This window comes from Hemitrygon akajei, chromosome 29 (assembly GCF_048418815.1).
Source record: "Hemitrygon akajei chromosome 29, sHemAka1.3, whole genome shotgun sequence".
Taxonomy (NCBI): Eukaryota; Metazoa; Chordata; class Chondrichthyes; order Myliobatiformes; family Dasyatidae; genus Hemitrygon; species Hemitrygon akajei.
This window is the reverse complement of record NC_133152.1, coordinates 45,986,708-46,002,265: the sequence shown is the minus strand read 5'-3', so window position 1 is coordinate 46,002,265 and position 15,558 is coordinate 45,986,708. Positions and strand designations below refer to the sequence as shown.

The following is a 15,558-nucleotide window of genomic DNA, read 5'->3' as shown; positions in this document are numbered from 1 at the left end:
TATGCCTGCTAGGTATTTTATGTAATTACCTATATACAGTGGATTCTGGTTAATCGGGACACATCAGGACCAGGACATTTTGGCCCAATTAAGCAGCTGCCCGATTACTTAAGTTTCATGGAAATAATTAAAAAGATATAAAAAGGGCAATCTACTGTTTAACTGAGTAACAAATTATGTATTTAGATGAAGTACATAACAAACTGGAACGCTGGAAATGCCCCAGTGTGATGGCTTTTCCACTTTAAAAACTCTCTCGCACAGGTTTCACTCTTATCGTCAGATATAACAGACAACCAACATGCTGCTCTGTTCTTTTGATTGACTAGTTGGTTCCTAACTTGTTGAAGTAGTGGAATCGTTTCATTTTCATTCTTGGCTGTTTCTGGCACCTCCAAGCCTGATTGTTTGAAACTGCAAACAATTCTAAATTGTCCTTCTGCTTGTATCTTGCCAACTGTCAGCGACAAAAATCACTGCTTTTTGAAGATAATCACACAGCTGTTCACTTCTGGCCATTTGTGGCATTTCCAAGCCTGAAAGCTTGAAACCACAGTGAGCAAAACAGTTTATTACTGTTTATTACTTAACTATGTGACAAAAATTACTACTTTTTGAACACAAACATGCAAGGGATGCTATTTTAAAAATGCTTGCTCTAACCATGGTAACGGCCACAAAACTACCAGCCTCAGTTAAGCGGGATAAAAATCAACAAAGGGAATCACAGCTATTTTCTTAATTAGTTTATGTTCTTTAAGAGTTGTCCCAAATAAGTGGTGGTGGCTGCCCCAATTAACCAGAATCCACTGTGCATGTAAATATAAAGTATCTTCCCTAATAGTCACAGAATGTACATACAATGATTCAGTGTGCCCCCTAGTGGTTACTGCTGTGTCTCCTCCTGGAAGCTTCTTGATATTTCATTATTTGCATAGGGGTCATCTGATTGGGTAGCTCTTATCTACAAATTTGAATGAAATGTCTCTTATCTACGGGCTATAAAGATGGAGGATCTTCATTACAGCCTGAAGGACCAGCAGCGTAAGAAGCAGTAAGTTACAGGGTATAAGAAGGGCCAAAGATGTTGCCCCCCCCATCTTTATTCTTTGCTTCTTTTTCCCTTTCCCCTTCTGGACCCTTGCTTCTCCCCATTTCCAAATCCCTTTGTTCTATTAGCGCTTAATAAAACGATTGTAAAGCAACAAGTGTAATGCTTCTTTCTTGACTTCCAAATGAGCCTTGGATTAAAAACATCAGAATCCAGTAACTTGGTGAATGAAATGGCACCACACACAAAATGCTGGAGGAACTTGGCAGCTCGGGCCAAATAAGTGAAGGAAAACAACCAGTTAACATTTCCGGCTGAGAATGAAGGGTCTCAGTTTATTTTTTAATATAGAAGCTGCCGGAGAATAACTCTTGTTCTCAGGATCATTTTTTATTTGCACGATTTGTCTTCCTTTCCACATTGGTTGCTTCTCGGTATTTGTTTATGTATTTATGTTTATGTATAGCTTTTTGCAAATTCTGTTGTATTTCTTTAATTTCTTGTAACGCCTACAAGAAAATGCATACTGGCTTGTACATACTTTGGTAATAAATACATTTGTAACTATATAACAGCACGGAAACAGGGCATCTTGGCCCTTCTAGTCCATGCCGAATGCTTACTCTCACCTAGTCCCACCTACCTGCACTCAGCCCATAACCCTCCATTCCTTTCCTGTACTTTGATAGTATACTTACTTACTTGCTGAATTCTTTCAGCATTTTGTGTGTTGCTCAAGATTTCCAGCACCTGCAGAACCTCTTGTGTCTATGAATACAATGACATAGTCCAAGAAAGAAATCCAGTTTCCTAATGGTAAAATACATCTTATACGACATAGAAGCTGCAAAGTGATAGGAGGCCATGGTTTCCTGCATCTGTAACCGGTATGTGTGTGGAACCTAAGAGTGATGATTCCATCCACAGCAGGTCGTGTCTGCGACACAAAAGGCAGCCTGGAGAAGTGGGAGACATCGGAGATCAACTGCCGCTTAAAAAATATACATTCATGAAGGAACATCTGTGCAAGATATTCCTTGTGCTGGGAACGCATTCCCGAATGTGTATTTTGGCTTTCTGATGACTGTTGCAGAGTGCATGAACTTCCGCTGACATGTCCAGGAATGTTTTCGAACTCGGACACATTTCAGCCTCAGAGTGTGTTCCTATTTTCAATCCCCTTAGCGAGCAGGACCAGATGTGATTCATTTAGCCCAAAAGTTCTCAGAGGGAAGGGGGAGGAAATGACATCATCTTCATTCACAGACATGAGAAGGCCAACGGGCCGCTAATGGAAACCACTATGTATTTTCCCCAGCAATATCCAACACACCACTTCCTAAATAGTTCAACAGATGTTCAAAGTAAATTTAATATTAAAATACATATACACTCATTGGCCACTTTATTAAGTACACCTGCTCGTGAGTGCAAATATCTAATCAGTCAATCAGCTGACAGCAACTCAGTGCATAAAAGCATGCAGACCTGGTCAAGAGGTTCAGTTGTTGTTCAGACCAAACATCAGAATGGAGAAGAAATGTGGTCTAAGTGATTTTGATCGTAAAATAATTCTGGTGCCAGACAGGGTAGTTTAAGTACCTCAAAAACTGCTGATCTCCTGGGAATTTCACGCACAGCAGTCTGTAGACTTAACAGAGAATGGTGCAAAATCAAATAATAAAACATCCAGTGAGAGGCATTTCTGTAGGTAAAAGTGCGAGAGGTCAGAAGGAAATGGCCACAGGAAGGTGCCGGTTACTCAAATAACCACACGTTACAACAGTGGTGTGTAGAAGACCATCTCAGAACACGCAACATGTCAAACCTTGAAGCTTACGGGATACAGGAGCCCATTACTACCCAGCACTAGAAGGACTTACCTAATAAAGTGGCCCCTGAGTACATGTTACCATATACTACTTGGAGATCCATTTTCTAGCAGATATCTGTGGAATTCGTTGCCACTGGCAGCTGTGGAGGCCAACTCTTTATGTATATTTAAGGCAGAGGTTAATAGCTTCTTGATTGGTCAGGACATGAAGGAATATTGGGGATGGCAGGAGATTGGAGCCAAGAGGAAAATCTGTCAGCCATGATGGAATGGCAGAGCAGACTGGATGGGCCGAATGGCCTAATTCTGCTCCTATATGTTGTCTTATGGTTTTTATTTACAGGAAGATTAAAAAAATACATTAGAATTTACAAAGAACTATACATAAATGAAGATTGACAAACAACCAATGTGCAAAACAAAACAAACTATGCAAATAAATAAGTAAGTAAATAGTACTGAGAAGATGAGTTGCAGATTGGTTGTGGAGTCCATTCTGTGTTGAGGTGAGTGACGTTGTCCATGTTGGTTCAGGAGCCTAATGGTTTGAAACTGTTCCTGAACCTGGTGGCGTGGGACTTAAGGCTGCTACTGATGGTAATAGTGAGAAGAGAGCATGGCCTGTATGGTGAGGGTTCTTGATGCTAGATGCTACTTTCTTGTGCCAGCGCCTCTTCTACATGTGCTCAATGGTGTCTGAAGATGTTTTGTTCAAAACAACCAAGGAAATAACTGTGAATCCAACGAAATCTCCCCGGAGGAAAAATTGCAAGGCAGTTGGCAAAATGTTTGTGTATAAGTGTCCATCTTAAATTAATTCCTAAATTGGAGTTTGAGGCCTCATGTTCAGGTTTGGTCATCGGCAAGGCCAGACTTTGAGACCTGGAATTTGGGTTATAATCCAGGCTCCTCGCTCATCGTCATCGCTGAGTCCTGGGTTGATCTTGAAGACTGAAGCCGATGGTCGGTTAGACATCCAGAAGTCGAGGCCCGATAGCCAGAACCCCGAGTCTGCAAATCTCTGTCAGTCCGCTGTTTAAGTCAAAGGCCCAATGTCTGCAAATCCCCAACCCATGGGAGGTTGGCGGCTGAAGACGGCCTGTCCTCTGGTTGGAGGAGTGAGTGTGTGTGTGTGTGTGTGTGTGTGTGTGTGTGTGTGTGTGTGTGTGTGTGTGTGTGTGTGTGTGTGTGTGTGTGTGTGTGTGTGTGTGTGTGTGTGTGTGTGTGTGTGTGTGTGTGTGTGTGTGTCTCTCTCTCTCTCTATCTCTCTTTGTGTATATGTAGGTAGATGCGTGTGTGCAGAACGTGACTTTTGGTATATTGTGTTTTGGTGTTTTCTCGTTGACGTTGGAATTTGTGGTGGCACTTGTGGGCTGCCCCTACACTTCCTTAGCTTGTGTTGGTGGTTAACGCAAACCATATATTTCACTGTATGACTCGAAGTGCACATGATAAATAAATGAATCTGAATTTGAGTCTATTCAGACTGTGACAATATCTCAGTGCATGTGACCAGAAATAAATGAATTTATAATCTCCTTCCAACACCTCCACCCACCCCTCTACATCCTAACCACCACTATGTTATCATTTCCTGTCAGTCACCTCGTGCGCAGACACTCCTGTGCCCAGCGAAACTTTATGGATATACAATCAATGTATGTATATAAGTTCTTCAATGTATTTATATTTATTGTACTTTTATAGTACTATTGTGTTTTTTATCTTACTGTGCTGCATCGGATCTGGAGTAACAATTATTCCATTCTCCTTTACACTTGTGTACTGGAAATGACAGTACACAACCCTGAATTTGTCATCCAACCACGGCTTTTCAGCTTTGCCTGTGCCACTTGGGTGATGGATTCAGTAAGAGAACACTCCACATATTTAAGGCAGCCATCTCACCTCACACTGCTCCTGACCCAGACCCGATACAACACAACACTCCAGTCCGCTGCTCCGTCACAGTCCTTACCTTGACACGACCCCTGGTGCACGATGGTGATCGCTGTACCCTGGCGACACACGATGGTTTTCAGCTGACACTCATTTGCATAGGTTAATCCATCAGAACCGCAGACCTGACAACGTGGAAGGAAGTGAAGGTTATCATTGGCAGAATTATATCCCAAAGCATCAGAGAACAATGCTGGACCAGGGAATGGCTTTCAGCCCCCGCGCTATGCTCTGAAATCCAACTGGGTGAGAGTTACTTGTACACCAGTTCCATCCACCTGTCTGTCTCTGACTCCTATCAGTTGATGCCTCTATCTTTAAAATCTAGTTACACCAGGTTTGCACTGCCATCATCGAGAGCACCCTCACATCAGCCGTCACTGTCCGGTGAGCAGAGAAGGCTCACGTCACTCATGGTCTTCATCAGTGTGGAGCTGCTGGGGACTGAACCCAGGACCTCATACATGTGATGCACACGCTCTCCCATTGAGCTAAGTTCACCACACAACATGGACATTGAAGAGATCGCACTCAATAAATACACCTGGATGAGAGACTGAACCCAAGCACTAACCACAGCCACCACTTACTCCTGCCCTCACTGCACCAGAATACGTGGATCGCAGATCAGCCTCTACAGTGCCCTGAGGACCCACCAATAGACAACCCCTACAGACAACATCATACTCAACTCGAATGATTGTACCATTACTACCTTCACTGGAGGACCTGTATGCACCCAGGACAAAGACGGTGGCATGAAAAATCACTGGGGATGTAAGCCACTGTGCAAACTGCCTTTTCAAAAAGCTTACTTCTGGAAAGTGCAAAAAGCTAACAAAATAAAATTGTTGCACCATTTTTAAAGTTTCTTCCTCTGGGCAGTTAATCTGAGTAACCATTCTTGTAGCACCCCCCCCCCCTTATCTATTACCCCCATCAATGCACAATAAATACTTTAAACCACTTTTTACAAAGCTGTTTACATTGTAAATACACGCTGATATTTATGTATCTTTGCACATTTATTCCATATCTGTACTTCTTACAAGACAGGTGTATTTTCCATCGAGAGTAATGGAGATTCAAACAAGAGGACATGAGTTGAGAGTTAGGGGGCAAAAGTTTAGGGGTAATACAAGGGGGAATTTCTTTACTCAGAGTGGTAGCTGTGTGGAACGAGCTTCCAGTAGAAGTGGTAGAGGCAGGTTCAGTATTGGATAGGAATATGGACAGGAAAGGAATGGAGGGCTATGGGCTGAGTGCGGGTCAGTGGGACTAGGTGAGAGTAAGCGTTCGGCATGGACTAGAAGGGCCGAGATGGCCTGTTTCCGTGCTGTAATTGTTATATGGTTATAGGTGACCTCTCCCCAGCCATTATCAATACTCTTCAGAGATTGTCTGCCTGGTGTCAGTGGTCGCATAACCAGGTCTTGAGATATGCACCAGCTGCTCATACGACCATCCACCACCTGCTCCCATGGCTTCACATGACCCTGATCGGGGGTTTAAGCAGGTGCTACACCTTGCCCAAGGGTGACCTGCAGGCCAGTGGAGGGAAAGAGTGCCTTATACTTCCTTTGGTAGAGACGTATCCCCATCCTGCCACCCCACTTCTAACCTTATTTTAATATAATTCTTCATTCTCCTATCACTGTCTCCTGGTGCCCTTCCTCTTTCCCTTTCTCCTGTGGTCCACTTCCTATCAGATCCTTTCTTCAGCCCTTTACTTTTTCCACCTATTACCTTCCAGCTTCTCACTTCATTCCTTCTCCCCATCCACTCTCTTTCCTCCTCAGCTGGTCTCACCTCTCACCTGCCAACCTGTACTCTTTCACCTCCTCTCAGTCATACTCCGACTTCTTTCCACTTCCTTTCCAGTCCTGAGGAAGAGTCTTGGCCTGAAACATCAACAGTTTATTCCCCTCCGCAGATACTGCCTGACCTGCTCAGTTCCTCCAGCTTTGTTGTGTGTTGCTCTGGATTTCCAACACCTGCAGAACCTCTTGTGTGTATGATCTGTGGAATCTCATGTGTTGGAGAAAATATTTGACTTGTCTTTCTGGGACCTTACACTTCCTCCTTCTACAACTTCAACATAACATCCCAATTCCTGCACTCATTCCTCTGATTTTGAAGGCCGATGTTGCCAAAAGCTTCTACCTGTGATGGCACTTCCAAGGAATTTTTGATAATTTACGTATATTCAATGTAAAATCTTGCTCCTGTTGATAGAATGTAGTCAATATTGAGACTGAAAACTTGTTGGATATAACACTTTGCAACACCAATGACCGGTCGGAAAATCGGTGTTCAATTCCCGCTGCTGTCTGTAAGAAGTTTGTACGTTCTCCTCATGACTGCGTGGTTTCCTCTGGGTGCTCCCACATTCCGAAGACGTACAGGTTAATGATGCTAAGTCGTGGGCACGTAATGTTGGTGCCGGAAGTGTGACTACACTTGCAGGCAGCCCCCAGTACATCCTTGGATTGTGCTGCTTGTTGATGCAAAACAACGCATTTCACTGTATGTTTTGATGTTTCTATGTACTTGTGACAAATAACGCTAATCTCCTTTTCTTTTGTTTTTATTGATTGACTGAGATACAGTAACAGCCGCACCGTCCAGCAGCCCCTGATTTAACCCTCGCCTGATCACAATGACCAACTGCTATGTCTTTGGGCTGTGGGAGGAAACCGGAGCACCCTGAGGAAACCCATGCGGTCACGGAGAGAACATGTAAACTCCTTACAGACAGCAGTGGGTATTGAACTCGGGTCAGCGATACTGTAAATTGTTGTGTTAAGCACTACGCTACCCTGCCACCCTTTCTTTCCCATTAAGTTATTTTATCTGGAGGCACTGATTTACAGACACAGAGACATTAGTCACATTGTTTTAAAGTCTATAAATCAACAAATAATAAAGGCATTAAAAGAACAGGGCAAAGATTACAGGAGACTTTAAGGCTCATGAAGATTGGATTAATTAAGTTAGAGAGGACAAAGTGATTGAGTGCATTCGTGGTAGTTTCCTGGGGCTATGTGTCATGGAAGTAACTGGGGAACGGACTACTGGTATCTGGTAATGGGGAATGAGTCAGGTTTAAGAAATGGCCTCTGTTCTGACTTCTTGAGGAAGTAGTGATCACTGAATTTTGTATTCAATTTGAGTACAACTGTACAAGTGAGACCAAAACTGGACTGCTAGTAGACTTAATTTTTCCCCAAATAGCTCCAAAGGAGACCATTCAGCCCATCGAGACTATGCTGGGGCCCAAATCCATATGAGGAAGTATTTCTTCTTGCTGAGGGCCTTGAACCTTTGGAATTCCTTGGGAGTCAAAGCTGTGAGAATAGAGTGCTTGGTGGTACATAAGACTGAGATAGAGAGATTTCTGAACAATAAGGTGTAATTGTTCAAAACATTAAACTAATTCAAAGGAAGTCTTGGGATTCTGAAAACTTTGAGGTTACTTTGCGCGAGGCGTGCAAGTAGCACTTGGAAGCATGATGATGTTTGCAATTCATATATTTATACATATAACTCAAAATGAATTATTTAAACCAACACAAATGCACAATTAACCAATATTACACAACTATTACTGAAATAATAATTACACAACTGAAAGAAATCAAAGCTTTGGCAAAAGGGTAAAGAAATTGGACACAGGAATATGGGAACGAGCATGATTCCACCAAATGGCAGACAGGACTTGGGATCTGACCAGAGTGCTCCAACCTCGAATGGTTATACCTCACAGCCCCTACCTTCCTCCCCATGGTTGATATACATGACTCCTCTGCACCCTCGCTAAAGCTTCCACATCCTTCCTATAATGAGACAACCAAACTGAAGAATACACCACATGTGGTTTAATCAGTGTGAAATGCTGGAGGAACTCAGCAGGTCAGGCAGAATCTATGGAGGGGAATAAACGGTCAATGTTTCCGGCAGAGACCCATCATCAGGACTGGAAAGAAAGGGAAAGGAAACCAAAATAGTCTCTTGTCTCCATCTTGTGCCTTATTCTGGCTTCTGCCCTCCTTCTCTAAAGCTTCCACATCCTGCATATAATGAAGGGACCAATACTGAACACAATACTCCAAACGTGGTGTAACCAGAGTTTTATATAACTGCAATATTACCTCACAGCTTTGTTTATTATCCAAGTTCAAGTTCAAATGTCATTCAACCATACATGTATGTAGCCAAATGAAACAGTGTTCGTTTGGGGCCAAGGTGCAAAACCAATCTTACACAGCACTCTGCAAGTAGCACATAGCACAAATGGTTACGATTTTTTTTTAAATTGCCACAAAGAAAATAATTAATAATATAGCCCAGTTCCCTGAATTGCATGACTGTAGATTGTCCTGATCCAGCTTGTTTTTCCACCGAGCGAACACTGGAGGGCAGCACCCAGTGATCATCAGAGGGCAGCAGCGAGCAAACAACGGACGTCAGCACCCAATCCAGCACGACTCCAGCATGACTCCAGCACGCCCAGAAGAGGTGCCTGCTCTCTCCCCAGGCCGCTGTGACTAACAGGACCCTGTGGCTGAGGCCCAGTCTTCACCACAACTGAGGTAATGCAGCTCCCCCCGCCATCAGTCTTGCCAATGAATGGACTTGCAGTATTGTATATTACCAATATCCGAAAGGACATTGCTCCGTTTGCTGGATTGCGCACCGTCCTGGAACAACGGTACGCAGCAAGTCCAGGCAACAACAGAACAGTGATACCAACTAAGTCCAGCTCCACTGCTATCGAGCAACTCGATGCTGGTATAATCCTGCAGTACTTGATGTACTGAGTATCCAGCAGTGACTTGCAAATGTAAAATAACGTACAAGATGAACAAATGCATCTTTGATTGGACCCCTAGTGGCTGCTGTGCCTAAGCATAGCATGGTCCACTCTCCTCTCCTCTCCTATCAGATTCCTGTTCTCCAGCCCTTTGCTTTTTCATTTATCACCTCCCAGCCTCTTACCTCAACCCCCCACCCACCCTCATGGCTACACCTATCACCTACTAGCTTGCCCTCCTTCCTCTTCCCCTATCTTCTTATTCCGGCTCCTTCCCTCTTCCTTTCCAGTCCTGGTGAAGAGTCTCAGCTTGAAACATCGACTGTTTATTCCTCTCCACAGATGCTACCTGATCTGCTGAGGTCCTCCAGCATTTTGTCTGTTACTCTGGATTTCCAGCATCAACAGAATCTCTTGTGTTTACAATTCATGTGAGTTTTGACAGATTTTGATGTTAATGGACCCCAGGACCCTGTTGTTTCTGAACAATTTTATATCAGGTTTCACGGGAGGATTTGATGTTTGGATTGCATTTTTGCACCAAATTAACTCCTTCACACATCAATGTTCAATGTTCTCTCACACTGCCTTTCTTTATTTTTAAAGCTTATTTCTCACCTCAGTTGTTGATAAAGATTTCTTAAACAGATCCAAAGGCATTGAAGCTTAAATCTCCAAGTACAGTGGACTCTGGTTAATTGGTTAATCAGGGAAACTGTTTAGGACACCAGATGATGATGATGTCGATTCAGGCCTGAAAGGCCAGTGTTGGGCATTTTCCTGCCTTACAAGGTGCGGAACGAAAGTCTGTGTGGCGTGCCTCACGCGGACATTTCACAGTATTTTTCTTTGTATTATGAGGTCAAGTTGCGAGCTCAACACTCAACCCGGCACAGATGGAAAGCGTACTTGGGAACGGCCTGACTGAATTCGAACCTGGGAACCTCCGTTCCGGAGTCCGGTGCTGATGTCACTCCACCACCAGCCAGCCAAACAATTCTTAAAGGTCAAAAATTAATTGAGAAAATAGCTTTGTTTCTCTTCACTTCCTTGGGACACAAAGTTGCTTAAATGGGACAGGGGACTGTCGCTGTACAGTTTCTAACTAGTGTCAATTGCGTGCACTTGTGTGGCCGTTAGACACTGCATTGTGCTTAGAGGGAACACTTTTTAAATAACATCAATTGCATTTATTTGTGTGATGTTATCAATTTGGGCCAACAGACGCTGATTCAGAAAGCAGTGATTTTTGACAATTACGTTTTTTATTTTGACTTCAAAAAATTTAAGACGCTTGCCAAGATGTCATGAAAAGATTTGACACTAGCCGAAAAAAACTACCCTATAGGACCAAATTAAAAGACACCTGCTAAACACCACTCACCATCAGCTGGCAGGGATAACAGAGTACTGAAACCTACAACTGAACGCTTGATACATCAGCAAGACAAACTGTGAGAAGAATGGTCATTACATGTGGGACAACAGGGCACATCCCAAAAACAGAAGGATGGAAGATAAGGATTCGGGTCCATGAAACTTCAGGTAATTGGGGCCGCTGCTCATCTGGGACAAGCTGTACTGGTCCCAGTGGGTCCCGATTTAACCAGGTTCCACAGTATTCCCAACTCCGCCATGGACGGTCACAAACTTCACTGTGAAAGGGAGAGGGTTGGAGAGGGTAGTAACTCCATCCCATAAAAACCCAGAGCTAGAGGAACACCAACAGAAGCTCCGAATACCTCATCCCTGGGGAGAGGACGGATCTTCACGTAGAAGACTAATGAAGCTGTGTGGTGAAAGAGGAAGCCGCGGACTGCAGACTCTGGCGAGCTGCTGCTGGCGGCCTATGCCACAGTAGGGGTGATGGGCTTAGGAAGAAGAAGAAGAAGAAGAAGACTGTATTCCCAATTAATAAACAACGTGAAACTAACTGCCGTAACACAGTGTAGTGAAGGGTAACACAGCGATGTACCCAGTGATGAATGACTTTACCTTGAACTGTTTATCTTTCGGGCAGATGGAAGAGGGACATTCACAATAAGCTCGTCCAACACTCTGCACACAAGTTGCTCCGTACTGACAAACAACATCGTCGCAGGTCTGGGAAATAGACGGGTCTGTGGGAAGATAGAACGCCAACTTAATTCAGCTCTGCCTTCAAGTTCAAGTTTATTGTTATCTGACTGTACATATATACAATGAAATGAAGCAATATTCCACTGGACCCATAAAATGTATATCACACACAGCATATCAAACAGATTATTACTATTTCATACTGTATAAAATACTGTTCTGTGCAAAACTCTCAGGCACGTATATATAGCTACTGCGCCTAATTCTTTTGCACAGTACTGTAGAATTCAAAATACACCTGAACAATGCAGCACAGATAAACAGTAAGCATCTCACTGTCCTAGTGATGAGACCTTGGTGGTGACAGGGTGTTCATTAGCCTCACAGCCTGTTACCCAGTCTGTCAGTCCTATTCTGATGCTCCTGTACCTGATGGTCGTGGATCAAAGCCATTGTAGGATGCGGGTAGGAATCTGCAACAATGCCTCAGGCCTTTAGTCCACAACACTCGCAGCAAACGTTACAAATAGGGGGAGGGAGACCCCATTGATCCTCTGGGTCATTTTTACTGCTGTTTGTAGGGTTCCGTAGTCTGGTTCCTTGCTGCCTCTGTATCACTCTGACTCTCCGAGTGTTTATCCAGAGAGACGGTGCAGTAACAGGCCCTCCAGCCCAACAAGCTCATTTACATCCATGTGACCAATTAACCTACCAACCCGTACGACTTTGGACTGTGGGAGGAAACCCACACGATCACAGGGAGAATTACAAACTCCCTGCAGGCAGCAGCGGGATTTGAACCCGGGTCACTGGCACTGTAATAGACTTAAGCTAACCACTACACTGTTGCCAGGAGTTCTGTCTTTGGGCAGCAAAGTTACCCAATGTCTCAGTATCCCACTGTTACAGGACTACTGAATAGATCCTGAGTACGATAAAAGGCTCTTGACCTCATAATCCACCTACTGTCTGCCTGCACTGCACTCTCTTTTGTCACTCTCTTTGCTCTGCACTCTGAGTGACGTGACTCTACCAAAAGAGGGGTAAGGCCCTCCTTCCCTCTGCTAGCCTGCAGGTCACCCTTGGGCAAGGTGTAGCAGCTGCTTAGCTCCCTGATCAGGGTCATGGGAGGAGGTGGTGGATGGTCGTATGAGCAGCTGGTATGTGTCACAGGTCCTGGTTATGTGATGGCTGGGGTCACCCATCTTGTAAAGACACTGCTCAGAAGGCAATGGCAAACCAGTTCAATAGAAAAATTTACCAAGAACAGTCATGGTCATGGAAAGACCAGGATCACCCACATCATACGACTTGGCACATAACATAACATATTGCGGAGAACATAGAATAATACAGGCCCTTTGCCTAAGATGTTGTGTTGACCTTTTAACATACTCCGATCAATCTAACCTTTCCCTTCCACATAGCCCTCCATTTTTCTATCGTCCATGTGCCCACACATGGTCTCCTCAGCCGTCTGTGACAATGAATTCCACAGATTCACCACTGTCTGGCTGAAGACATTCCCCCTCATTCCTGTTCTAAATGGACATCCCTCTATTCTGAGCCTGTGCCCGCTGGTGCTAGACTCCTGCACTCTAGGAAAATCGTCTCCACATCCACTCTAGGTCTTTCAATATTTGGTAGATCTCAATGAGATCCCCCTCATTCTTCTAAACTTCAGCGAGAAATTGCTCCTCATCTCTGTTCTAAATGAATGAGAAGTTGTGCTGAATGGTCTCTCTGTATGAATCAGTGTTTTCACCTTGATCGCATCCGTTCGGGCCCAGCTTACTGCCATCGGGACATTGGTTACACTTCATTCTGCTGATCCCTGCCTTACAGGAGCAGAGTCCCGTCATTTGCTCACAGTCATCCCGAACAGACCCAAGCGGGTCACAGTTACACGCTGCGGAAGGAAGAGAGAAACAAGATGTGTTACTGCAGCTATAACAAAGGCATCGGTAGCACATAGCAGTGTATTTAATGTTTCAGTAATACTTGAGTAATCTTGTAAAGATATTGTTTGATTAAGCATTCTTTGTTATTTATTTAATTCATTATGGTTATATGTAAAAATACATGGATTGCAAATGTCATCACGCTACCATGTGATGCGTGTGCGCTTGTAGTAAACACGGAGTTAGACTGCATTCCTGGACCCCCGTGTCTTCCTCTGAATTAGTTTGATGTTTTGAAGTTACAAAACATAACGCACACGCCAGACACTTTCAATTCTCTGTCTTTATCTTAGTTAAACAACAAAGATTTTAAAGATTAGCTTCATTTGTCACACGTACATCAAAACATACAATGAAATGTGTTATCTGTGTCAAATCAAATCAGCAAGGATTGTGCTGGAGGCAGCCCGCAAGTGTCACTCACGAGTGGTTTATTTATTTACGCAGAGATACAGTGCAGGACAGTCCCTTCCAGCCCAACCAGCCACAGCGTCCAGCAACCCGCCTACTCACAGGACAACTTTCAATGACCAACTTGTGGTGAATCTGTGGAATTCTTTGCCACGTGCAGCTGTGGAGGCCGCCTGTATGTATATTTAAGGCAGAGGTTGGGAGATTCTTGATTAGTCGGGCCAAGAAGGGATACAGGGAGAAGACAGAGAATTGGGATTGAGAGGAAAATGGATCAGCCATGATGAAATGGTGGAGCAAACTCAATGGGCCAAATGGCCTAATTCTGCTCCTAAATCTTCTGGACTTATGGTCTAACCCACCAACCAGCAAGTCTTTGGACTGTGGGAGGAAACCGGAGCACTCGGAGGAAAGGCATGTGCTCACTGGAAGGACAAAGAAACACCTTTACAGACGGCGATTGACTTTCAGCTGACCCTGAGCTTTACAGCGTCACACCAAGCGCTGCGCTACTCTGAGTGATGTCTTGTTTCTGGCGCCAACATAGCATACCCACACGGCAGGCAGCGTGAGGGGTGGGGGGGGGGGCATGGCAGCGTAGCGGCAAGCACAAAGCTTTACAGTAAATTCTCCCCCGCTCCCTGTACGGAATCTGTATGTTCTCCCCATGACCGAGAGGACTTCCTCTTGATGCTCCAGTTTCCACCTTCAGTCCAAAGACGTTCTGGTTGGTAGGGTAACTGGCGATTGTAAATTGTCCCGAGATCAGCCTAGGATTAAAGCGGTGGGTTGCTAGGCGGCACAGCTCGAAGGACTGGAAGGGTCTGTTCCATGCTATATCTCAGTAAGTACAGTCGGCCCTCCTTATCCACGGATTCTGCATGTGCGGATTCAACCAACCGCGGATCGGGAAAACCCGGAAGTTCTCTCTCCAGCACTCGTTGTTTGAGCATGTATAGACTATTTTTTCTTGTCATTATTCCCTAAACAATACGGTATAACAACCATTTACATAGCATTTACATTGTATTAGGTATTATAAGTAATCTAGAAATGACTTAAAAGTACAGGCAGTCCCCGGGTTATGAATGAGTTCCATTCCTGAGTCCATCTTTAAGTCAGATTTGAAGTCGGAACAGGTACTTCTGGCATTGTTTAGCGTCAGCCAAACGTTTTTCTTAGTATATAGCACATATTTTACCTTTCTACGCATACAAAACACTTAAGAAACATACGTATTTCAATAATTAAACCATTGCGTTGCTTAGTAATAATTGTAGCTTTCATCGGGGCAGGGCCTTTCACATGCTCCATTAAAATTGTTCCGATTGTTGACCGACTGTAGCCTAACGCTTTTCCAGTGACCGATGGCGATTCACCCCTTTCCGATCGCTTTATTACTTCCACCTTATTTTCAATAAGGGACTTGAGCATCCACGTTTTTTGGTAT

General features: G+C 44.1%; 1 protein-coding gene across 13 annotated transcripts in view; it reads right to left on the bottom strand.

Annotated features, from left to right (window-relative positions):
* agrn (agrin) overlaps positions 1–15,558 on the bottom strand; it is a 523,540-nt gene that overhangs the window by 78,727 nt on the left and 429,255 nt on the right. For all 13 annotated transcript variants that reach the window (XM_073032309.1, XM_073032310.1, XM_073032315.1 and 10 more), the window contains 3 exons: positions 13,502–13,645; positions 11,653–11,777; positions 4,864–4,969 (listed from right to left, as the gene is read on the bottom strand). In XM_073032309.1, coding sequence (XP_072888410.1) covers positions 4,864–4,969; positions 11,653–11,777; positions 13,502–13,645 — 375 coding nt within the window. The remainder of the gene's footprint in view (positions 1–4,863; positions 4,970–11,652; positions 11,778–13,501; positions 13,646–15,558) is intronic.